The sequence below is a fragment of the Trachemys scripta genome, chromosome 4, assembly GCF_013100865.1.
Source record: "Trachemys scripta elegans isolate TJP31775 chromosome 4, CAS_Tse_1.0, whole genome shotgun sequence".
Taxonomy (NCBI): domain Eukaryota; kingdom Metazoa; phylum Chordata; order Testudines; family Emydidae; genus Trachemys; species Trachemys scripta.
This window is the reverse complement of record NC_048301.1, coordinates 21,384,668-21,411,798: the sequence shown is the minus strand read 5'-3', so window position 1 is coordinate 21,411,798 and position 27,131 is coordinate 21,384,668. Positions and strand designations below refer to the sequence as shown.

Below are 27,131 nucleotides of genomic sequence, written 5' to 3'. Positions count from 1 at the left end.
TTTTTCCAGATATAGGTCAAACCCAGCCACTGTCCCACAAGTTAAGACAAACAACAAGCAAAGGGTGGTGGTAATGAATAAAATATGCAATATATACTTTCAAAAATCTTACCACCAAACGTTTCTCTATCCATTATTAATTGAAAATAACCAGTGCTATTATACAGCATGAGCATCTAGGGAAGTTTCTCTTCTCTAGTGATTCTGTAATTCAGCTTTAAAACTCTTTGTTGAAGCAGAGCAGAGGCGCACATGATTTGAGAGAAATCTGGTTTATCAGGTGTCAAATATTTCTTTGGCATCTCTGTCAAGGTCTAAAGTAAACTGTAAGCTGTGTTCACGGCACCAAGACAGGGGCATTTAAAATATTATACTTCCATCTGAAGAGGGTCAGACAGCAATGCCCACATTAAGTACAGATGTGGCACATTTTTCTGTTCATCCCACTTCCCCTTGAAACACACCCAGTTTCACAATTTCCTTACAGCTGGAGCTCTAATTAAAAAGGTCAGTGAAAGTAAAACCTCTCCCTCAGGCAAAAGTCCATGAAGGCATGTGACAGGCAACTTCTGCAGCCAGTACCTAGACTATTTGCAGTAGCTCAAGTTGTTCAGAGGCTCATAATACAGAACTTTAACTTTATGGAGAACGTTAGCAAAATCCACTGCAGAACTTCTCAAAATTCACAAGGATTTTTGTGAAATGCACAGATTTCAGGGAGAATATAGAATAGATTTGTTTAGTTTATTTCTACAATTCATCCTATTCTTCCATTCATCACCTCATGTCAATATAAAACAGTTATTCAAAACTGTAAAATGAACTTTTATTGCCCAACCAGTTGTTACAGAAAACCCACAAAGTCACACTACTAGAGCCAAACACTATTGCTGACAACTATAAAAAAAATCATCACTCTAAGGTACAGTTACAAATGTCAATATTTGACTAATCAAAACATTAATGGCTGGTCTGGTTGCATTACTACACAGAAACCTAGGTTCTATCCCTTGGACCAGCCTCCCATTGTGTCTGCCTGGAAGCACTGCAGGGAAAGAAGGGTTATCAGGTTGTGCACAGCAACGGGGCTCAGTAAGGTCATTAGGGAACCAAGCGGATACAAAATGTTACTTCTGAGAGAATTCTATGCCAAAAAAATTATGCACACAATATTTTAAAATTCTGCAAGTTTTATTTGTCAATAAATAAATATTGCTCCAGCATGGCAGTGGGGAGCACAGGCCACTGGCTGCACTGAGCTGGGAGATCACCCTGAAGCCCCCATCTCCCCCAATACAGGGACTCACCAGTAAGGCTGACCCCAACTCTGACAGAGTGCAAGGGCCAGGCCTCACCCAGAAGCACCCCCGGGCCCTCCCCCTCTGTGTCAGGCACCCCAGGCGTAGGTGGGCAGGCTCAGCCAGCAGGATCCCCAAGTGTGGAGGGGCTTGGTGTGGGATGAGAGGTTTCTGTGTGGGCGGCTCAGTGGGAGATCGGGATGCACAGGGGCTCATTGAGGGAGGGTCTGAGTGCAGGGGCAATAGGACCCTGCAGATTATCCAGCTGAGGATGGTTGGGGCTCAGCAGGGGGGTTCAGGTGTAGGGCTTGTCAGGGTGACACAGGGTAAGGGTTTGATGGGAATCATCCCAGGTATGAGAATCATCCAAGGAAGTCTCCTTTACATCTACAATATCATATTTTTTATAACTGAATAAATTCAAGTTTTATAATTTTAACATAACTTGTTAATCTTCCATGCTTATTGCATTTGTATTGATAATGCAGTATGTTAATGTGCTTCATCTTTTCTTTCAAAACTCCATCTGTTGTCTTGGAAATGCATGTCAGATGATTAAAGTGAAGGCTTCCTTCTTCCTATTCCGTTTAAAGCCCACCTACCCGTTTTGAACACCATAAGTCAGTAGCCCTTCAGTTTAAGTAGAACCTCATATAAGCCAAGCAGGCTTGTGTCAGACTCCGTTCCAAACCCTCCTCTACACTGATCTGTTGATCTCCAGGCTCCTTCCTTTTTACTTGTATAAGAAGCAGGACAATTTTAAGACAACTTAAGTTGGAAATGATAATCTTCCCAGGAACTGCAAGCGAATCAAGATTCATTCATTTCCTTCCAGCAATCTTCTGCCACATGGAGACAGTATGGCCTTCGAGGCAGCTGGGACCAGGGCAGGGAAACAACACTAAAAGGTCCCGACTAAATTTAAAATAAACCTTGGTATACTTGCTAAAGCCACTATCTTTACAGAGGAAAAAAACCCAAATTTAATCTCCCAGCTACTTTTTTATGGTCTATCTTTAATTCCCCCCCCCCCCCCCCCAATAAAGATTTATCTCCCATATCACTTAAAGAAACCTTAGCTACTTTTCCCATTTGGTCACTGTTTTAGCTCTTAAGTATTTCTACTTGCATATAAAAATCTATTCAGTCCCACATCACATTCATTTAAAACAGTCAGATTACTCATTCTTCATATCCTAGTTTAGGTTCACAGTTTTATTTTTGATATGTGAGTAATACAGAATTGAGTTTATGTAATTCTTTTCTCCAATGTATGTACTTCCAGTTTTCCACTCAGTTTTTGGGAAAACATTTTATCAACTTATTCTAGTCACCTTATTCTCTCCTTAAGATTACAATATTTAATTGTTTTATTCTATACATTAACCCATATGCAATGGTATATAGGGACTGAACAATACAGCCTTCCACCTGGAGGTTGCCAATACAAATGTAATTCAAGACAACAATGTGGCCAGAAATGATTCTAACCAGGGATCCTAGATATCCATTTGCCACGGGAAAAAAGGCAGAAAAACATGGAATTTGCATTTTTACATTTTGTGAAAAAACAAACACAAAAGTAGAACCCTGTTTATCTCCTCCTCCATTGTCCGACTATCCGTATCAACTGAACTGGGGCTGTCAGCCCTGGACAGCAGGGCTCAGGCTGTCAGCCTCGGTCGGCCCAACTCACCACCCTGGCCTGATAACAAAAAGTTTCAGCAAACTTTGGGCACTGTGCACAGAAAGGGACCCCATGTCTGAAAGATGAAAATGTGGCTGGAATGCTGCAACTCTATTTTAACAACCAGTATTAACTCAAAAAGTGAGTAATATAAAAGCAATTTTTGCTTTATTTTTTGCGCATTTTTTAAAAAAAATCAATTTTTGTAATTATAAAATACTGACAGACATATGTAGTATATGTAAGAAATAAATTGAAATTCTATTAATTTTATTTCATTATCATGATTGATGGCGCTGGTAGGCTTTGAACTTGCTTAAAAATTTTAAATATATGAATGACACATTGTGTTCAACTGATACCTCCATATATTGTGGCCAGGGAAAATAAAGTTCAGCATTTCATTTTAATCACAGAAAAAGCGCAGATTTTTATGGTTTTATCATCAAAGAATTTTGGTTTTATCGTAGAAAACTAAGAACCCTGATTATAGCCCATGGGCTATTTAATATCCTATGTGACATGAGATGTAGACTTCGGTCTATTCTTGTGGACCAGTGTCCACGTGACACAGATTTTCATGACAACTAGCACTAACAGATCTCCTCACAAGTAGTTTCAGCAGAGAATGAGATGGGTTAAATCGAGAACTACCCCTTAAAAGATCAAAGCTGAGACACACTGGTGCTGCAATGAAAGTAAATTTGCATTTTTGTTGTTTACTGTATATAAGGGACGTCAGTCTCCAAGGCTGTCACTGCAGCCACCTCTACCAATATTAAATCCACATTTAAATGAAGTTGGATAATGGACTTCAAGTTTTAAAAAATTATAGAAATGTAGCATTGTCTTATTCAATTTACATTCTAGAACCAAGCTCATACTATACTGCTAATTAATTAACCTAAAAAGCCAGTTCCGTACAACCTTTAAAATTAAGGACTGGAAACTTCTGCACATTATTTCCATAGTGAAGAAACAGTGCAATGACAAAGACTGCTCAATGGTAACTTTGTTACGGCTTCTCTTCTAGCATTCAGTTTAACGTTACTTAGATGGTGACATTACCAAGCTGCTGAAAACTATTCACCAACTGTAAACTAAGACCATAAGAACCGCCATACTAGGTCAGACCAATGGCCCATCCAGCCCAGTATCCTGTCTTCCGACAGTGGCCAATACCAGGTGCTTCAGAGAGAATGAACAGAACAGGTAATCAAGTGACCCATCCCGTCACTCATTCCCAGTTTCTGGCAGAGAGGCTAAGGACGCTTCAGAGCATGGTTTTGCATTCCTGCCCATTCTGGCTAATAGCCATTGATACACGTATACTCCATGGACTTATCTAGTTCTTTTTTGAACCCGGTAACTACAGTTGCTTGCATTTCCCTCCCCCTTCCCAAAAGAAAAAGAAAAGGGGGAAATCCAAGTGTTATAAAATGGGTTCAATTTATATATACATATAAATTGACCTCCTTTGAAGATCCAAACTCCAAGACAGCTTGGAAAATATTTAGAATTCAGACCTCTCTCGTGGACAGATTTCAGCACTTCCAACAAATAGTAGGAATGGGGTACTTCTGGTGCATAGTTTATAATTTTTTAAAAAACTTTTGAGAGTTTGAGTTTAAAATCTGAAGTCCTAATCATGATAGCTTAGTAGCGGTCTCCAATGCATGCCCTGCAAAGATCCAAATAAACTGCTCTCTTGTTGATATTTCACGCCTTTGTCCCTCATTATTTCACAACAGGCCAATTTCCTAGCATAGAACGCAAGCGATCATATTTTCTCCAACAGTTTTGAAAGTAGTTTTGCCCTAACTACATTCTAACCTAAACTATTTCGCATCAGTTGATGAGTGAAAAAAACGTATTCCTGATTGTCATTTTCCTGATAATGTAATGGAAAAGTTGCAGCAGTAGTCCAGGTGTATTCAGTAAGGGATTATTCCATCTGCAAGAAAGATTGATGGGATGCTGAGCTGACAGGCTCCCTTTACAAGGAAGTGTCGTCATTCTAAATTCTTTATTGCCCCAGCTTGGTATGGAGGAACTGCATATAAGTGAAAAGACTGATTTACAGTAGAAAAATCCAGCGAACACCCTGCTTTTTTTAAAAAAAACAACACACTTGAAGTTTCAATATACAATTTGAGACTAAACTGAGAATCACAATAATGCAAGGCTGGAAGGGACCTCGAGATGTTCTCTCTACTAGCCCCCTGAGCTGAGACAGGATCAAGTAAAAATACACCATTCTTGACAGGTGTTTGTCCAATTTGGTCTGAAAATTAAAAACCTCCAATGATGGGGATTCCACAACCTCCCTTGGAAGCCTATTCCAGAACTTAACTACCCGTATAGTTAGAAAGATTTTCCTAACATCTAACCAAAATCTCCCTCGTTGCAGATTAAGCCTCTTGCTTCTTGTCCTACCTTTGGCAGACATGGAGAACAATTGATCACAGTTCTCTTCATAATAGCCCTTGACATAATGAAAACTTACAGGTCCCCCCCCTCAGTCTTCTTTTCCCAAGACTAAACACACAGATTTCTTTTTTAAACCTTTCCTCAGGTTTTCTAAAAAATTTATCATTTTTGTTGTTCTCCTCTGGACTCTCCATTTTTCATCTTTTTGTTATTTAAAATGCTTGCTTACAAGGCAAGTTAGTGTACAATCTTGTTTCAAGTTCTCCCTCTTGGAGGTACTTGACAGGTTTTTTTAGATGTGACGAACACAGCATAGGTGAATTTTTACTGTAAATTATCAGTTGTTAGTTTCCAATTGAGCACTTGGAAGTACTACATTTCCCAGTACTTTTAACTGAAGTACTTGCAGCCTCTTAATTCATATACTGATGGGTCTCTCTCCGGATATGTAGTATTTCTGGATAAGTGCAAAAGATCAGAAGTAGATTGAGTGAGGATTTCCTCTTCCGTAAATTATCATCTCTACTTAGACTTCTTTCACCGATAATGAAGCTTTAAAAGAAAAGTAGCATAAAACATTTATCATATCCTTCTCTCAAGAACCAGGAATCTGTCCACTAGGTTTCTAAGTGCTGGAGAAAGGGGAGGTTGAAGTTAAAAGAAGGCCTTGTCCACTTCTCTCTCCAACAAAGGGATAATCATTATCTTCCACCAGCTGTCACCCATTTTCGTCTCCAATAAATGAGTATTTTCACAGAATCCCCACGGAGATCTAAAGGTAAATTACTCAAGCACATTTTCCAATAAAACCTTTAGAGTCATATTTATTTTGCAACTACCAAGCATAGATTTGAAGTAACCACTAATATAAATATTATTTGAAGTGATGCATTAGATTTAATGATTCTGAAGATATGAAAAGTGCTTACAATTTCAATTGTTCTACTCTGCACATCTAATAGAAGTGACAAAGTCTATCTTTCCTTAAAATACAATATTGTAGAATATTGGTTTTTTAACTATGGATAAGGTGTTACCTGGCTAATTAAGTGGAGATATAAAAATGGTTACGAAGATTCTGAATAATTAAAGGCCAGAAGAAACTGAGGGTGTCAGAAGGATCATATCCCCCTGTCAAGCTTCACAGGGCATTCTACGGCTTGAAGAAGGGGGTTCTGCCCTTACCCAGCCACCTGCCCAACATACACAGCGGTCAGAGATTTTCTGAGGGTTTTGGCTTATGAGGAATGTGCAGGTGCACCCCAAGCCCAAGGAGTTGTGCTGATGGTATTGGAAGGAGAATGTTTTGTAACAGTCTTTACATATCACTTAAGAACTTGTGTGTGTTTCAACTGTGTTTATTGCCAAATTTTGTAGTAGGGATACAGGGCAAGTCTACACTCAGATCACTGCGGTGGTGCAGCTGCATGAGAGGTGGTAGCTATGTCAATGGGAGACACCCTCCCACTGACCTAACGCTGTCCACACCAGGGGTTAGGTCATTATCCCTGCGTCACTGAGTGACACAGTTATGCTGATGTAAATTTATAAAGTAGACCTGGCCTAAGTAATACACAGCTCATGGTATCACAAGGATATTCAAAGAACAAACATTTTTATTCTGGTAGTACCTATGGCATGCTGTCCACACACGAACAGAGACATTCTTTGCCCTTAAGAGTGAACACTAAGAACATAGTGGCACTCACTAACAAAAGAATATTTCACCTCAAGTACACAGCATATGCCATTAATATTTCTGAGCAATAATTAAGTTTACAGCAATGTGAAGTGTTCAGCAGCCCTCAAAATGTTTTTTTAGAAATTGCATTCTAACCATCTGTGGATTTATAGATACACGTTTCCTACTAGAGCCCTACAGGGACTAGAGCTCCCACTCCCATCCTGCCCTGCAATACCCTCTCCCACTCCAACCCACATTGTTTCTTGAATTTTTATCCTGCTCCTGCTATTATGGTAGTGGGTCCTGTGGAACCCATGGGATCCCAGTCCCACTGCAGGGCTCTATTTCCTACTGTGTTGAGGATGGCCAAGGAAAACCTTCCCCAAATTCAAGTTCACCGATTCTGGGAATCCGCTGCTACAGGCCCAGAATTTATGTGTGTGCATTGCCACTGGGTTCTCACTTGCAAGTGACAATCTGACCAAAAGGAAATTAAATATAAATTTGCATCTGACAATCAAATTTTTGAATTGCTTCGCTCCGGCTCCGGGCATAAAACCGGAGTTCTTTGGGGCAACTTTCTTAGTCCCCTCTCTAAGCAGATAATCTGTGGTGCAGTCTATTGCACTCTGTTGCAAATGGAAGCCACATCTGCCTTGTAAAACAGCAGAAGCTCAAGCCATCATTAACCTACTGTGTGCTGCAAGCACATCATTGAAAATCCTGCAGGTTTTCTGACAGAGACCAATCAGAAGAAGCTTTTTACAAAGAGCACAGCCAGATTTTGGTGCACACAGCCCAGACATCTCTGCACATGAAGCCCCCTCCCAGGAGTAGGGGGGCGAGCACAGAATGTGGAGTGAGGACCAAATGACTGTCCTGTGGGACGGGTGGGGTGGGGGGGCAGAGCCCCTGGCTCAGCACAGCTGGGGGAGGATGACACCCAACACTCTAGCTGCTCCCACTCCCTGCAGGGCAGCCGCTTGGTCTCCACTCCTCTGTGTCCCCTCCTCCCCTGTCCTCGGGTCTGCATGTGCAGAGTTGCCCCAGCAATGTGCAGCATGAGGGTGGTGAGCGAGACCCAGCCCCAAAACTTCCCTTCACTGAACATCCCATTTTAAAAATTAAGAATTTCAAAGTTTCATTTTAATAGTTTGATAGCCCTGGAGACTGATGTCCTAATTATCCTCAGAACAGGTGCACATGGGGCATTTTCCTGCCAATGTGACTCAGCCTAGTGATGGAGGGCCCAATTCTCAGATTAGATGGTAGTTCAGTATAAAGCCTTCTCAAACGGCAGTCACTCTACCGAGACAGAGTTACCAAAGGAGCTAATTATGCAGTTTGTGTACTCCTTATGGGCACCTGAGTCCCATCAACAGCACCATCACAGTTAAGAAGCAGGGTGAGCAGTAGAGTTTTCTCACAGTGCAATGCATTCATAGGGCTAGAGTGTCAAAACAGGGGCGGGGCAGGGGTGCAACGCTAGACACTCTGGGATAGGGTTTCTCTGACTCAAGTCTGTGCACTGAAGCGCAGATGCCAGAAACCTCGGTTTGAGCATGGATCAGAAAATCCTTAACCTAGGGCTAAAATGCAATGTTGACACTCAAGCCCAGGATTCCCGGACGTAGGTCAGCTGACTCAAGTCCCACTAACCCTAGGCATACATGGCTATGTAGACATATCCTTTGTCTTAATTCCCCATCCATAATAACTGTACTCCCCTACCTCATAGGAGTCCTGTGAGGATAAACACATTTAAGATTATGAGATGTTCAGATATTACAGTAGCAGGGAATATATAGGTACCCAAGATATGTAGATGCCCATATCCCATTGAATCAGGCCATTTACTTTTTAGGTCATGCTAGCAATACCCATGTTTAAAACACGATACTAGTACAGTTCTAGTACCTTTTCTCCTGTCCACAGCGATCATGGATTTTTTTCACCTGTTAGACCATACTATCAGTTAGTCCCTAGGTAATCTATAGCACTGTTTTATAAATATGTTTTTCAGGAACAGATCCCGGCCTACACAAGTGCATTTTTCCTAATCAAAGCAGTGCTTTTATTTGAGCTTTTGAGAAGCTTCTTGCTGTAAATGTTGAGGATGCTGAAAATGCATGTACAACTGACCACACAGTTAACAGCACCACTTTAGTTTAATTACACCTCTACCCCGATATAATGCGACCCGATAGAACACGAATTCGGATAGAACGCAGTAAAGCAGCGCTCCATGGGGGCGAGGCTGCGCACTCTGGCGGATCAAAGCAAGTTCGATAGAATGCGGTTTCACCCATAACGCAGTAAGATTTTTTGGCTCCCGAGGACAGCGTTATTTCGGGATAGAGGTGTATTTACTGAGCTCAAGTTATGTTTACACTCATTTTAAACGATATTAAGAATTGCACTCCTACAGAATACAAAGCTACCTGTCTTTGCAAAGTATAAAGGTTTGCATACAAAGTCTGATATTAAATATATAAAACTCTTCATTTTCCTTTGTATTATTTTTTCCTGCAAATTTATCAGTGTTAATTCCAAAATATAGAAACAGGTGGTGGGGGGGGGAGGAGGGGAAAATCAGTAAAAATTGCAAACAAAGGGCAGTGGTGAGAGGGGAGCCTAGTACTCACAGGGCACAGCGGGCTGGTGGGTACTCACCAAATGGCATTTAAGGAACCCTTCAGCTCCGTGAGGGTCTGTTGCTATAGTGGAGGGGCTGTCTCAGCTTCCTGGACTTGACTCCCTGCCCATCTTGGCACAGAGGAAATGGGACAGGACTGCACCGAAGGGTAGAAATCAGGAGAAGTGAACAGAAGGCTGAACCTCATGAGTCCTGACCCTGGCCCTTCAACACGGCCCTGTTCAAGGGGAAGTGGACAGGACCATGCTGAAGGGTCACAGTCAGGAGGGGGCTCTGTTCGGCAGGGGAAGCAGCTGGGACTCTGTGCCCTGTAGTCACAGACTGGGGTTATGAGGGCGCTCAGTCCAGCAAGGGAGCCAGCACTCCTGGCTCTATCCAGCAAGGATGCAGTCTTCTATTCCCGTCCTGACCATGGCCCTTCAGCACAGCCCAATCCACTTCCGCTGTGCAGTGGAGGAGCAAGATGGACAGGTAGTAGAGACCACCCGATCACTGCAGTGACAGGCCTGCAGGGAGGCTGCACCCCACAAGTACCAGCCCCCAACTCAACACAGACCCTTCCAGACCCCGGTCCTTCAGTGCAGTCCCACAGGCCAAAAATATCCTGGATAAAACCCAGGAATATTGCATAGAAAAATGAACACTGAAAATGAAGGGCATTCATAATAATAATGTACACTATTGCAACTTAACCAATTTTAATGCTTCCAATAAGATAGCTAATTTGCCAGATTTTATTAGTTGTAAATATGATGTGTTCTTAAAGTGTTTAGGAATAAAGAAGTTGAATATCTTTCTTTAGACAGCATGTTATCAAGTTATTTGTATAGTTTACTGTCCAGCTTCAATATCCTTTTAGAGACTCGAGAAGTTTCCTGCCAATTTTCTCCTTTTCCATGCAGCAAATACGGAGGCTTGGTCTACACTTAAGATTTAGATTGCCACATTGCTCAGGGGTATGAAAAAATTAACACCCCAAATGCCAGAGTTAAGCTGACCTATCCCCCAGTGTAGATGCAGCTAGGTTGTTACAGATTCCTTCCTTAGACTAAGCTACTGCCACTTGGGGAGGTGGATCACCCACATGGACAGAAAAACCACTTCAGTAGATGTAGGAGGCATCTAAATTACAGTGTTACAGCACTGTAGAGGCAGCATGATTTATTTCTAATGGAGCTTGAAATTGTCTCGGAAATTTTTGGTTTATTGCATTAAGTGATGCTAGCAGTGCTGGGAACAGGGTTTAAGTTTAACTCTGAACAGTTTGTGCAAGTCTTATGTTACAACGACAGTGGCAAGTTTAAGAAAAACATTAAAATTAGAGATAATTTCCCAGATTATGGATTATAACAATTACAAGTAAGATTCCATGTTTACCTTTATATAGATAACTGCATGCTCTGACCACTAATGTCTGGCAAACAGATTTAAAAATTACACATCTCAGACCCTTTTGCCACCCAGTTCTTACATCCAACTGACAAGCTAATCCTATATTTTCCACAAGAAACTGCACGACTAGATGCTCCATGTAAGGCTCTTGGGAACCCTATACAATAGTGTTATGAATTATTTAAAAACATTTAACAACTAACAAGACAAAAAGGTAATCTTACTAAGGAAAAAGGATGAATCCTTCATAGTTAAACCATGTTAGGCTAAGAGGACTTGCAACCAGTACAGGTAATACTGTCCTACTGCCAAGAAAAGAAGTGCCACTGCTTCTTAGCATCTTTTCCTCATCCAGAAGCATGAAGTTAAAGTTACATTCTCACCACATAAAAAGGGAACGCCCATAAAAACTTGATGCCTGAAAAATACATGATATGGCTGATACTTACATATATCAAACTCAAAATATTCAACTTATTTCAGTAGTATAGACTACATTATTTTCAAGAAAAAATTGATTCTGTTTCATGCACATTTCTTCTAAATGTATGAGATCAGGAAGACAACTCTACTGTAAAAAAAACCCCAATCTGTTGATAGCACACATATACGAACACGAACATCAAGCTTTTTACATAATACATTATTTGAAATGGCAATACAGTGACATGGGGCCAGGCTATTCTGGGGTGGCCCTATGAAAAATTCTCAAGAAAAATGACCAAAAGGTCTTGGGTTTGTCCTGATGTAGAAATTTTGAAAAGTAAAAACATTTGCGAGATAGGAAAAAACATTTCCCACCCAGCAATACATATGGGCAGCAATGAAACTGACAAGAAATCAGGTCAGTTTCAGGCTGCTACTGCTTAGGAAAATTATGAGCAGCAGCAGACACAGCCACTGGAGTTTTTCCACTGGTGAGGATGAATGAAGAACAGAGGCAGGAGAAGTAGCAGAGACAACCACAACAGCAAGTGGGAGCTAGGGAAAAACTAGAGTAGTGAGACTCCCTTCTATCCTCACAGTAGACAGAGAACTCTACACTGAGAGGAGTAAGAGAAGGCAGAGAATTTGCTTACATCCAGAGAGAAGGGGCCTTCAAATTTACCAGACAGATTTTTCTGTACAATTCCTACAACATCCCTCTTCCTTAGCAGATAGGATCAGGGGATTGGCTTTTCACCTGTCATTGCTCCTAGACATCAGGCTTCCTAATCATTCATGACACGCTGATGCAAGTAGCCTTCTGGTTATTACGTGTTTAGTAGAATTTCCAACTGTAATGGGCGAGTATGGGGCGGGAAGGGTCAAGAGACGTGCACATGGGGGAGACAGATTGACGAGATGAGTTAGAAGAGAGTACTACAGTATAATATGAAACATTTAATTGATTCAGATCCATTAAGTTGTGCACATTGTTAGACCATGTAACCATATGACTGTGTTATCACTACCTTTGTCCCCCCCACCCTTCTTTTGACTATTACGCTCACTTGAATTTTGTCTTTAATTACGTTAAAAGCTCAAGGGCAGGGACTATCTCTACCTGTGTTTGGTGAGCTCCTAGCACTATGTGGTCATGACCTTAATTCAGGCCTTTAGATATTACTCTAAAGGCTTGTCTACCCACAAAATTTGTGCCGCTTTAATAATACTGGTATACCTAAAGTGGCACAACACCCTTGGTGTGTAATCAGCTATACCAGTACAAAGGTGCTTATGCTCCCACACAGAAAGAGGAAGATATACCAATCTAAAGGTGCCTTATACCAGTCTGACTGCTTCCGCACTGGGGACATTGTACTAATAACTATTAAGTAAAAAAAGTCACTCTCCTAACCAGAATTGTTACACTGGTAAAGAAACTGTGGCCATGTCTACACTACCACGTATGTTAGCAAAACAGTTGTGTATTGTATTTAATTCCTTTAAATTGCCAGATGAATAGCCTCAGGGGCTGGGAGGGGTTCAACGGTACAGGAGCAAAACATCTTTTTCACTCTTGCTAGTTGGCACTGGATATCAAGCACTGCCTATAAAATAACAAACCTTTTACTTGGGCCTAATCCACACAGAAGTTGTATCAGTTTCATCAAGAGCATTTTTAAACTGATTTAAATAAACTAGTACAAATCTCTGCGTAAACATTATCGGTTTAAAACTGGATTTCATCAGTTTAGCTTGCACTGGTAAATTTAGTAACGATGCAAGTTGAACCAATATAAAACAGATTTAAACGAAATTAAATGTCCACACAGCATTTTGCAATGGGTTGACTAAGTTAGTTTAAAAACGGGAACAACTGTGTTTAGACCAAGTCTTAGCAAAGTAACTGTATGCATTTAGCATCACTGTGGGCAAGGGGAGAGAATATACAGAGCACATTTAGGATGAATGGTTTCAGAGTAGCAGCCGTGTTAGTCTGTATCCGCAAAAAGAAGAACAGGAGTACTTGTGGCACCTTAGAGACTAACAAATTTATGCTCTAATAAATTTATGCTCTAATAAATTTATGCTCTAATAAATTTGTTAGTCTCTAAGGTGCCACAAGTACTCCTGTTCTTCTTTTTAGGATGAATGTTATTTTTGCTGTTTGTTTATTTGGCTATGTGCATATACAATTAGCTAAGATGTGCACACAACTGAGATAATTGTGCATAAATTATGAGAATCTCAGCCTACGTCTTCCATAGCAACTAGTGATTTCGGGTACCCAACTAGGGTATGATATTTAGAGAATGATTGCTCAGCATTTTCCAAAAGTCTGGCCCCTTTCAAGGTCTCTAAAATTAGGCATCCAAAAAACACTAATCATGTTTGAAGGTTTAGTCCCTGGTAAGTATTATTAGGTTTCAAAGATCAGACCCTTATAACCTGAACAGTGGAAGTTCACAGCTCGGAACCACTTCAGGATGCCAATGGCCCTGTTCTGTAGACTTATGCACACGCTTACCTTCATGCATTACAAGTACTTCCACTGACTTCTATGGGATTACTCAAAGTGCATAAAGTTAAGCACATGCCTAAATCTTTGCAAGATCAAGGTCTAAAACAGCACCATACATTTGTTGAAGGTAACTTCCTGAATGTGCAATCATTAGGACTAAAAACTTGTCTTTTTAATTAAGTCTTGCATTTGGATAATCTGAATCTGTCAGAGAATCTGTATAAATATATCAAATGGATCAGGAGTTAGACATCTTGGGATTAAGAACATTAGGATATTGCTTATTCCACTATCAGGAAGGAAGGGAGCAATATGTGTAACAATGAAATAGCAATGGATTGTAAATATTTCAGTTACCTGTCACATGTTGGGAGTCAGTTACAAGGATAATTCATCTTGTATCACAATCTTAACTGCACTTAAACATTGTCAGTCTGTGAATTTCTTTACCAGATCACCTAGGACACTCATACATTATTATTTTCAAAAGAAAGTATTCAGGCGCTCAGTTCCCATGGTGGCAGGTGTGGTATAAACAGCTAGACAGCAATGTCTACATTAAGTGTATATTCCCACATGAAATCTTTGGAAGGCTTAAAAACTCAGTCCTGAGTCTGTGCAAATCTTTGGCGAACTGGTACTTTTACACTGTCAGGGACAAATACCAATTAGAAAACATCAACAAACCCACCTGATTTTTAGACACTAAGATTTGCTTGTGGCAGAGCATTCTATTCCTTTTGCTGTAATGAATAAGTCAGTCACATCCACTAGATTTCATCAAGATTCTTTTCTGTGATAAATTTGGATTTGAGAAAGCAAGCATTATTAGACTTTTCAAAGCTTGAATTATACCTTGTTTGCTTAAAGCTCATCTCTCAGAAACTGCTTGTCTGAATGACCTCAAATTATGCCAGTTCTCCTCTTGCAACAAACTACACTTATGAAGTCTGAAGTGCACAAGTTTGAAGGATCTGGATAGGACCAAAAACACCAGTAAAGAAAATATTACTAACTTAACTCTGGACTAGCATTTCTCCATATTAAACATACATACTGAAAAGAAATCTAAAATCAAAATTAGTTTCCATGTAGGAATCTAACGAGACAATTAGTCACTTCAGTTCTGAGACTCTTGTAGTTAAGACATTTATTTCCAAGAAGTATACAACAATTCCATCACTACCAAATCAGAAATAAGCATATTTGTATGAAAGAGCTAGTTTAACTTCACCTGGTAAAGAGATTCAGTGCATTGAAGTTCATTAACTAAACTGACATCCACTCAGTGTTCATATACTGATGAGACTTCACTGGCATCAACTAGAAGTTGTGGTGACAAAAGTATTTTCTTGGCAAAACTCAACTTAAAGTAATATTTCACATGAAAAAGCTATGTTGAAAGAAGGTTATTTAGGTTCCAAGTTTCCATAATTGAAAGTTAGGAAACGTTAGCTTTATGATTGCAACCACAGTTGTGCCCCCTTATGCATCCATGCTATGCAGGGAATAAGACAGAAGCCCACTTAGAAAAACAGTATGCGATCATGTATTTAAAAACAATATAGGGGAAAGAATTTAGGTTGCTTAATTTATAACTGTCAGTACACTTCCTAACTTTCAAGTTACAATCAAAATAACATTATTTTAATGTAGTTATGTATTCAATTTCCTGGCAAAGTTTTCCTTAATATAAATAAATGGTGATTTTTAGCAGCTTATCTCTCAACAAAACATGAGCAGAATTTCGTGGGACAAAGAAAAGGCACTTCTCTAGCCTAAGGACTTTCTCCTTGCTTAGTTTCCAAAGCCTGTGGCAAACAATGGAGGTATGGGGGCCTCAAAACAAACAAAACAAAACACACCACTAGAAATTTTTAAAATTGGACGTATTAGGCAACATAAATACAGAGCTTGCTGCTATCTTCACCATAATACCACACATTTTGCCAAAAGAAAGCAAGTTTGTATTCAGCGACCATAATCTTTTCACTCATTAACCAAAATTTATTTGAATTAATCTGAATTTAATTATTCTATAAAAGATTAAGATAGGGAATATAACTTGTTTCTTGTGGCAAGATTATGTCATCTACCATAGATTTATAGATTCCAAGACCATTTATAGATTCCATGGTCCATAGAAGAGACCATTGTGATCATCTAGTCTGACTTCCTGTATAACACAGGCCAGAGAACTTCCCCAAAATCATTCCTAGAGCAGATCATACAGAAAAGCAGTCAGTCAAGCTTGATTTAAAAATAGTCAGTGACAGAGAATCCATCACAACCCTTGGTAAATTGTTCCAGTGGTTAATTACTCTAAGCATTAGAAATTTAGGCCTTATATCCAGTCTGAACTTGACTAGCTTCAACTTCCAGCCATTGGATTGCGTTATACCTTTTTCTGCTAGATTAAAGAGCCCATTATTAAATATTTGCTCCCCATATAGATACTTACAGACTGTAATCAAGCCACCCCTTAACCTTCTCTTTGTTAAGCTAAATAGACTGAGCTCTTTTAGAAAACATGCTTTATAGTGAAAGACTCATCCTTTAATCAGTCTCATGGTTCTTTTCTGAACCCTCTATCAATATTGAGTTGTGCGCATCTGGACTAGACAATAGTTCAGCAGTGGACGCACCAGTGCCAAATACAGAGGTAAAATAATCTCTCTACTCCTACTTGAGATTCCCCTATTTGTGCAACCCAGGATCACATTAGCTCTTTTAACAAGTATCACGCTACCAATAATTGAGAGTCCCACTATTCATACTTAATGCATTAAAATGGGTGTTCAAAACTAGGAGAAACACTGGGTAAAATTTGAAAATGGGAAGTAGTGATAAGCTCCTATAGGCCAAAGTTACTTTTGAAAATTTTATCCTAAGTAATTAATTTAATAAGCCCACTAATTTGGAATATGAAAACATATTATAAAGACTTGGTTGTATGTCAGTATTAAGATTCAGGTAATATTTCCACTTAAAGCAGAGATTTAGCCTTTTAAAAAGAAAATGAATACTATGCACCTTCCCAAAATTTACAGCACAATGTTGGTAAAGATGAATTTTCTGGGACTGCCACTGAATTGCTTAGTTTGAAGTAAATTTAAAAATGAATTTTTGAAATGTCCCAGTGATTGACTTTTTGCAGACCACCTTTGATAACAAGTGGCTGGTTTGTCACCCTTCAATCTTTCCATATAGTTAAGACTCATTACCAGCTACCTTTGAATGTACATTAGATTTTAATTACGCAAAGGTATCAATGATTGTCAAGACAGCAGGGAAAACAGGAAAAAACAGACAATATAGCTGTCACATCCTATACTTATCAATGAAGTGCTTTATGCCTTCAGTAAAAGTTGCCACTGCATCACCAATGGATGATGTCACAAGTAAAGATCATCACTGTTTTCCATGGGACTGAAGCTACAGGCTGCCCTCAAAGATGGCTGCCATTTCACTAAAACCTGCCACTAGTTGACATAAATGAAATGTAGAACATCTATGTTTTGTTGGATGCTGTGCCATAATTTACATACTGTAATGTTTTTCCACTCTGAGGTTTCTGTCAAAAGGATATTTTCTCACTATGTGAATTAAATAAGCTATTTAAAAAAAAAAAAAGAAAACCAACCACAAGAATCCCTGTACATACACATCAGTAGGATTTGAACCCACAAATCTTCAGATCCCCTACACCATTTGAGTTACTGAAATAGCCTCTTGGTTTTTTTTTTGTTTTTTTTTTTAATGTGGGAAAGACCTAACACACACTTTGATCCAGTAAATAGTTATAATTATCTGACAGTGGTTCTCAACCAGGGATGTGTGTACCCCTGTGGGTACAAAGAGGTCTTCCGAGGGTACATCAACTCATCTAGATATTTGCCTAATTTTACAACAGGCTACATAAAAAGCACTAGCAAACTCAGTACGAACTAAGATTTCATACAGACAATGACTTGTTTATACTGTTCTATATACTATATGCTGAAATGCAAGTACAATATTTATATTTTAATTTATTTTATTATATGGTAAAAAGTAGAAAGCCAGCAATTTGTAAGTAATAGTGCTGTGACACTTTTGTATTTTTATGTCTGATTTTGTAAGCAAGTAGTTTTTAAGTGAGATGAAACTTGTGGGTACACAAGACAAATCAGACTCCTGAAATGGATACAGTAGTCTGGAACAGTTGAGAACCACTGTAGTAGATGGTAGGAGGCGGCTTGAGATTGCTGATGGCTGTGGGAGAGGAGTGTTACCTATGGTCAGAGCAAGGAGACTAGTAATCAGGACTCCTAGATTCTATTCCTGGCTCTGGGAAGGGAGTGTTGTCTAGTGGCTAAAGCAACAGCTTAGGCAGCATCACCAAGAATTGACATCCAACAAATTCTTTCTAACAGTATGAGACTGGGGTATGCAATATTAAGAACTTGGCTTCTGCTCCTAGTAAGGACATTCTCAAATAAGGTAACGCACAGATTGTGCAAACTGTGTGATTGATACTTGCCTACCTTCTAAGGTGGTGGTGGTGATGGAGAAATGAGCCCTTTTTCAATAAAAAGTTAAAAAGTGAAAAGAAACGTAAACAGCTAAAAGCAGACGAGAGATCTGAACTCCTTTCCTGGCTTCCAGTCCAGCTCATCTTTCCCTACTAAAGGTCTTTTTATGGAACTTCTCACCCTCTCTTCCCTTCCCCAGACTCAGAGCTTGATTCAACTGAAATACTACACTTGCGCGCTCTGCTTGTCATGGGAAAATTAGACTATCCTGAGTCAAGAAGGCAGTCTCTTGGCTCAGTTCCAATGGGACTAAAGCCACGAGGAAGATGACCAACCCCTACATTCTAACAGTTAGGAAACAGTGAGGAGATGAGCAGAAGCTTTTGGCACAGACAATCAGGAAGCAGCAATCAGAGTTCCAGGGAGAGAGCAGCTATAAGCTCCAGTGTTACGGACTCAGCAGCTTCTGTAAAGTTCTGCAATTCTGAGATGCTCATCCACTGTCAGGAGCTATGGCCAGCCTGGTGGAGTAGATAGGGTAATTCACATTGTTCTACTGCCCCAGGAACATGAGCTCCCTTGTGCCAGGCTTAGGAAGGACAGCTCCTCCCCGTCCCTCACCTGAAACATCTTTGCTTCCTCCATATCCCTACAAGCCATAGGAAATACTGAGATAAATCCGGGTCTGTCCTTCCATGCCCAAAGCCTCCTTTCACTTGTCAAATTAAGAACCTATGAAAATCCATAAACAGAAGTTTCCCTTAGAAGTAGTTAAGTTAGGCTTTGTCTACACTAGAAACTGAACAACAAAAGTTTTGTCGTTCAGAGGTGTGGAATATAAACCATACTCCAACGACAAAAAAGTTTTGCCGATAAAAAGCACCAGTGTGAACAGCACTTTGTCTGCAGAAGAGCTCTCCTGCTGACAAAGCTACTGCCGCTCATTGGGGGTGGAAGTTTTTTTGTTCGCAGAAGAGCTCTCTCCTGCTGACAAACAGCGGCTACACTGTGTGCCTTTTAGTGGCATGGCTGTAGCGGCATGGCTGTAGCGGCACAGCTGTGTCACTAAAAGGTGCGTAGTGTAGACATAACTAAGGTTATGTGTAATATCCCCCAGGTTAAAACCCAAACAAAAAAATGCCAGTTATAGGTCCCCTCTTACATAGCACATTTCCTTTGACAGTGACACACTCCATGTTGTCAGAAGGAAGTTCCTTCTGCCTCCAACTGACAAGGAGACACATTGATCTCCCTCAAAGTAGAACTACAACCTAATACTTCCCCCACAAACATGACAGTTTACGTTCAACTTGTGCACATCAACCCTGAATATTTGCTAATACTGAGTCTGTAATTAAGATTTTGCATTCTACCACAAGGAAGATGTGTGTCGTGCGTTGTGTTTCTTTATTAGTTGGAGGCAGAAGCAAGTTCCTATTGATGAGGAGTCCATCACTGGAAATATGCTGTGAGGGTATTAGGGTACAGATAAAAGGTGTCCCATAATTGGCATTTATTTGCTTTATAAGGCATGCACAGTTGGGGGAGAACATATTAATCAACCTGGAACATCTTTAAAGGTAGTTTTTTGTATATGGAATATAAAATATACAGAACTACATTTTTAGACCAGTGTCCTTTTCATCAAACTGTTTTGATTATAAACTTTTATCCCTACTTATAAATCCTATAGCACCAGATGGCAGCTTACATGCATTATTAAACAGCTACTCTGTTACATTAAGATGGCCTACAGTTATTGATTTGATAGTACCACAATGCAACAAATATGTTACTGTTATTACTAGCCATACTTCACATCAAGCCAGAAAGCTTTTCATATTTATTCCATGAGTATGATGCATAAGAATAGGAGAACCAATTTTACAAGAAGTAACAGATTAGTCTGTCATTAACATACTGGATGACAATATGGTGGTTGCTCAATAAGAGATAATCACCAAAGAACTATAGAGAAAGTACCTTATCCTCCAGAAATCAGCCTGCCCTAACCTCTCTTCTCAATTTCAGGGCTAGACTATAAACAGTCTGTTACAATCATATTCGTTAACTTGCCTGCATGTAAATTCAAAAACTGAAATGATCATACACAATTGGTACAAGAACGTGGAAACAGAATCCACTTTGCAGATGACATACAAAAAGCTCCCACTACAAAACAAATGAGCAATGCACCCATTGCTGCAGACTTACAAAGCAGATGCAATAAAGTGGTTAATTATTCAGTTGACAATCACACTACTGACAGCAACAGAAGACTGCAGGAAGCGAATCCCCTTAGTTTATTAGCATATAACAAAGAGTGGTGGTCCCCACAGAAATTAAGGAGAACCAACTATCCCAATATTTTAGAGCATTAGTCTAATATTAAGGCATTTATTAAGATAAAGGAGTTGACTTCCTTACAACCCCCTTCCCAAGGAAATCCTTTTTTTAAAAGTGTTTCTTTAAAAATCCACTTCACATGTGTGTGACAAAGAGGATAATGCAAGGTGCCCATGGTCTTGCAAGTGTTACTTCCCCCACAGTTTTTTATCCCATGAAGAAAGTTAGTCACCTTCACCAGTCAGTATTATTTATTTCAACAACCCAAGCAGGTCAGCAACCATCACCAATTTAACATAAATCAGGGCAGTAGGTCCAATCCAGTCTGACAACACTATGCCAAATGACTACCTATAAATAAAATTCCTAACGTAGTCAGGCACCTTTACAAGAAAAAGGTTTTATTCTATGTGCCACCACCTGCACCTGCCTTTCCTTTGTCAGTAGGACTGTGGATTTTCTGTGTTTATGTTGGTTAGTCCACCATGAAACGAACACAAATAATGCTACTATCACAGGGATTGTCTGGAATAGCCCCTTTCCTTCAGATGTGTACTCAGACTAAAAAAGTGCACCCAAATGTCAAGTGGCCTCCCCACGAAACACCTCTCCCCCCACCCCCGCCCTTCAACTGATTATAACAAATCCGCCACAAACAGGGCACAAAGCCTTGCTAAATAAACAATTTCCTGGCATGCCCCTGCTGCCCCCACCCTTTCCAGGTAGGCACCGGATTAGCCTGACATTTCAGGCTAAGCCAAGCGGGATTTCAGGCCAAGGGCACTCCGGAGCCACTCCTTTTACTCGCTGCCAGGCGGCTCTTTTGGAAAGAAGGCAGAGCTGGGAGGCGGTGGTTACGGGGCTTCAAGGGTCACATCCTGGCGGCTAGGGTGTTACCAAAGGAGGCGCCACACCCAGTGGGCGGCCTCTCCTCTCCATGCAAAGCCCGGGGTTTAACCCCGGGGCGTGGGGGGATGACTAGTCGGCGCTGCCCCTCCCCAGCCAGCTCTCACTGGTCCAGGGCTGCTCCCAGCTCCGGGGCTTTCCTCCCCGTCCCGCCGGGAGGTGTCCGAACCGCCCCCACCGGCGATCCCTCCATCGCCCGCCCTCCCCCGACAGGCCTCACCCCACTCGAGGAAGTCGGAGACGTATCGGTCCCTGCGGAGCGGCGAGTCGCGGCTGCACTCGGTGTAGAGCCCGACAATCAGGTCCAGCAGGGTCTCCACGCTCAGCGCGTTCTCGTTGCGCCGCGGCCCGTCCAGCAGCAGCTGCTCCAGCATCTTCAGCCGCACCTTGGCCGACATGGTGCCGCCGGGCGGAGCCGGGGCGAGCCGGCCCGGGCAGGGGGACGGGGATGGGGATGTGCGGAGGCCCGAGGCGCCGCCGCTTCAGTGTCCCCGCGGCAGCGGCAGCACCATCCGCTCCGCGGCACTCGGCTCGGCGGCCCGGACCCGGCAGCGGCGGGGTCTCCTCCTCCCCCTCACGCCAACATCTTGGGAGCCCCCCCGGGGGCCGGGCAGCTGCTTCCACGGGTTCTGCCCCAGGCCCGGCTGGTCCATTGACCGGTCCGCCCGGACCCGGCCCCCTGCGCCCGCCCGCCGCGCCCGGCTTCTCTCAGCGCCCTGGAGTCCGCTACGGGGAACGGGGGTCCGCCGCGGCTGCTCCGCCTAACGGGACCGGAGGCCTCAGGTAGCCCGGGGCAGCAGCGACTCTTCTGCGGTGGCGATCACGGCTCTGTCCGGAGGAGGCACCAAGCGGCCCCAGCCGGGACCCAGAGCTACGCCCACCACGCTAGCGTCCCCACGCACGGACGTGCGGGGCGGGGCGAAGCCGTACTGAGGAGTGTTGGAGGAAGCCGCTTGCCGTAGTGTGAAATGAGGCAGGGCAGCTACCAAGTGTCTTTAGAATGAATTCCGCAGATTCGTCACCCGTGAGCAGAGGCGAAACAATTCGTTCCCCGGCAATGGAGGGGAAGTGGAGACTTTGGCGTCTCCTCAGCAGATTCGCATCGGCTCCTCCCTTCTTTCTGATCTGCCTCTAGGAAAATTGCGGCAGCTGCTTTGGGGGTTTCAGGTCGGGCCCGTGGGTGAGGTAACCCCAGGGCAGGTGTGGGACCGCTGCGTTTCACTGCAGCCGCCCATGCAGAGCGCAGCCCCCGGGCAGGGCACAGACAGAGCCCTGCGCAGTGGGAGGGGTTGGCTGAGCTGGTCAATAAGGCAGCCCCGGAGCCGTCAGGTCAGGGGCCGGGGCCGGGGCCCCTTCACACGCGATGGAGCAGCGCTTCGGGGCCGGGACGCACCTCTCAGAGTAGGGTTACTCTGTTATGATTTGAAATGCATCTGGGGGTCACTCCATCCCCAAACCACCGCCCAGGCTTTAGTAATGGTCCCTCACCGGGGGGAGGGGGAGTGCTACACTGTGATAAAAGGTAATGTAGGGGTAGCCAAGCTAATACAATAGGTTGTCAAAAAAGAACATACAGGGTATTTTATTTAACCCAGAACAAATGGAACTGGATTCCACTTATTTACAAAAACATTAAATAGATGAATATATAATAAAGTATGTATAAGGGATTGAAATTATATATATACACACACACTCTAACTTACTATTAAGTGTACTTAACTACATATATTTCTCTAAATGAAGAAAGATATCTATACCTCTCTCAGTCTGCACAGGCTATTATAGGGTTGTTTATTATATCTAGTTCAAAGTTCCCCTTTCCCCAAATATCTCACTGGGTACTATCTACTACCCAAGTCACTCTCTGAGGCACAAGCACCTCGCATAACTTCCTGAAGGAGAGGGACTCAGCCCCAGTGATGCTTGCTTGTGGTAGTACACATTAGACCAGACCCACTGGAACAGTAGTACTTTGGGTGCTCCTGTTCTGCATCTCTGGGACAACATGAATCAATGATAGGAGATTACTAGAACTAATGCTCAGGAACAAACATGCTGATACTCAAGAACATGCCATCAAACATAGTTTAAAGCTGGCTAGTCAAGTCAGTCAAAGGGACCCTCATCTGCATGTCTGTCTGTCCTGCTCAATCTCCATCTCTCAATTTACTCTTGACTTCCCTCTGTTCCTCTGGCTGCCCTCTCGCACTCTCGCTGTTTCTCTCAGTTAACCCACAGAATCTCATTTTCTCTCTCAAGTTCCACAATACCTGCATCTGTCCGTCAACTGTCTCCCCTCTTCTCCTCCAACTGTCACTTCCCCTCACTTAGAGGGGAAAAATGAGTGCTTTCACCCTGAACACCATAAATCCGATGTCCTCATACAGCATGGAGTATTACATACTGGAAGTGAGCGCCAGGCATCATGGCCACTTAGGGTCGAATGGAGTATGACATGCTGGAAGCTCTTGTTTTAGGGGACATTGCCCCTCAGGCATAATGTCTTTTCTAGGACACAATCACCGTGGGCCATGGATTGTGATAACGTGCTGGAGATGTTAGTTGGTTCCATGGATTGTGACCACCTAGAGACACTGTCTGGCATGTTGGGAGCTGTTATCTCCATGACCTACTCAGATCCAGATGTAGAACTATATGCTCGTACCTGTCAGCTGCATGCACTGATACCACTCAGACCACAACTTGTCTAGTGATGAAACTGATTATACTAAAAATCTGCACTTCTAATGTGTAGGGAAGCTACTACGGAGTGTCTCTACCTGTGTTGTCCCATTCCCTTGCAAAAAATCATTTTACACAGAATATAGAGGTATTTTTATCCTTCTAACTCTCCCTTACTTCCTGGTTAGAGACAGATCCCTCTCCCTAAAGCTGCTAACTCTATTGTCACATCTGGCTGTAATACCCTAAGCATTTTAACTGTCAGAACTGGCTTACTACTGCTGCTGAACTTGAATGGAGCTCCTGGCATTTTCCATTTGTTACTTCTGTTGTAGATCTTCCTTAGAATGAGTTGATCAGAACAAAGGGTTAAGAAGGGCAGAGGTTGAAAGACATTGAAATAGGATCCATCCTTCCACTTCTTGTCCGCTGCTGCAGGTGAAGGAAATCTCAGCCTCCCTCTGCAGAGAAGAAGGTGTACAGGGAACTGCAATTGGATGCAGTAATACGTACCCATTATTTGTAAATTGTGTCTGCCTCATGTTATTGATGACTCCAAAATCAAAGGGTCCAATTCTTTTGGACCCACGTACACCACTTTCACTGTGACACTTTTCAGACTTACCTGAGGTGTCTGGGTTACAGGAAATCCATTGACTTCAGTAGTTACTTCTGGCTTACTACAGTGTGAGTGGAGAATCAGGTCTAAGACTTGGAAAGATGGAGGATGGGCCAAAAAATAACAGTGGAGCCTGCCTTAAAAAGTTTAGGCTTGCACATGTCAGACCAGCACACAGAAGGTCATTTATTAGAGTGGGGATACTGTAGCTGCTCTATGAGAAGTTAGATTTAAAACACACACACACACACACACACACACGAGTTTTGTATTTTTCAGATAGTGCTGGGTTTTGACACTGAGGACTGCAGGTACAAAAAAAACCTACCTAGTTTACAAATGATATCCTATGTACACAAAACACATTTTTAAGCTTGACTTTGTAGTTTAAGGTATACTGATTCTGTTACGCATGTGTGCCAATTCCACATACTAAAAATAGATGTGATTTGGCTAAAATAAATGAAATGAGGCATCTTACATGTTATTTCTCCTGTTACATATTTCGGTGGAAGAGTACTAAATTAGCTGCTATCACCCAAGACAGACACAGGCCTTGTCAACACTACTGGGGAAAGTCAGTCAATCTAAGCTATGCAATTTGAGTTACGTTAGTAACGTGACTCAAGTTGACATAGCTTAGATCTACTTACCGCAGGGTCCACACTGTGCTAGGTTGATAGGTGACGCTGTCCCGTTGGACTCCCCTTACTCTTCTTGTTCCGGTGGAGTACCAGAGTTGACAGGAGAGCAAATCGGTGGTCGATTTAGCAGGTCTTCACTAGACCCGCTAAAATCAATCATCGCAGCCTGGATCCTCTGGTAAGTGTAGGCAAGCCCTTACAGTCACCCTGGATAGTTCTCTGAAAACTTCAGCTCGTTGCACAGCAGCAGTCAAAAAGGCTAACAGTAGGTTAGGAACTTTTAGGAAAGGGATAGAAAATAAGACAAAATATCATAATGCCACTATATAAATCCATGGTACACCCACATCTTGAATATTGTATGTGGTTCTGGTCATCCCATCTCCAAAAGGAGATAGTGGAACTAGAAAAGTTTCAGAGAAGGATAACAAATATGATTGAGAGTATGGAACGGCTTCTGTATGAGGAGAGACTAAAAAGATTAGGGTTATTCAGCTTAGAAGAGGGATGACGGGGAGATATGATAGAGGTCTATAAAAACACTTTTCCCCGCCCCCGCCCCTCCCCCACACACACACACTTCATGATATTTACCCTTTCACACAATACAAAAAAAAAATACAGGGTCTTCCAATGATATTAATAGGCAGCAGGTTTAATATGAAAAAGAGGAAGTCCTTTTTCCACACAACATACAATTAACCTGTGGAACTCATTGCCATGGGAAGTTGTGATGGCCAAAAGTATAATTGGGTTCAAAAAAGAAATAGATAAGTTCACCAATGGCTGCTAACCAAGATGGTCAGGGATGCAACCCCATGCGTGGGGAGGCCCTAAGCTTCTGACTACCAGAAGCCGGGAGAGGAAGACAGGTAGATCACTTCATGATTGCCTTGTTCTGTACACTCCTCCTTAAGCTCTGGTATGGGGTCACTGTCAGAAACGGAATCCTGGGCAAGATGGACCATGCTCTGACCCAGTATGGCAGCTCTCATGTTCTAACCCCCCTTTTTATTGTTTTTTTCTTACTGTAATCTTTAAAATGCTCTTTTATTTCAGATCTAATGCAAGCAGAGGGGTTCTCGATCTTGCAAAACTTCTTGCAAAACTGTCAACATAAATCCTTATAGCTACTGTAAAGGTCTTTCAAATTCAATCCAACTCAGGCCTCTGCTTTTTGTTCTTGGTTGTACTCCATGTAACTTGGTAACCAGTAAAGAGAGAAATTCTGATGGCAACAGGAAATAGCGGTGTCACCACTTTGTGACTTTATGAAAATCCACTCTCAGATCAGTTTTGGATTTAGGAGAACACAGTACAGAA

The 27,131-nt window shown here is 41.9% G+C and overlaps 1 protein-coding gene across 8 annotated transcripts in view; it reads right to left on the bottom strand.

The window, feature by feature from the left end:
• The window catches only part of CDC42BPB (CDC42 binding protein kinase beta), a 116,375-nt gene extending 93,638 nt beyond the window's left edge, over positions 1-22,737 (bottom strand). For 3 of the 8 annotated variants that reach the window (XM_034767917.1, XM_034767919.1, XM_034767922.1), the window contains exon 1: positions 22,081-22,734. In XM_034767917.1, the coding sequence (XP_034623808.1) occupies positions 22,081-22,258 (178 nt within the window). In that variant the 5' untranslated portion in view covers positions 22,259-22,734. Of the gene's footprint in view, positions 1-22,080 lie in introns of all 8 variants that reach the window. The other 5 variants (XM_034767920.1, XM_034767921.1, XM_034767923.1 and 2 more) reach the window with 3 other exon arrangements.
• Between the last annotated feature and the right edge of the window lie 4,394 nt (positions 22,738-27,131).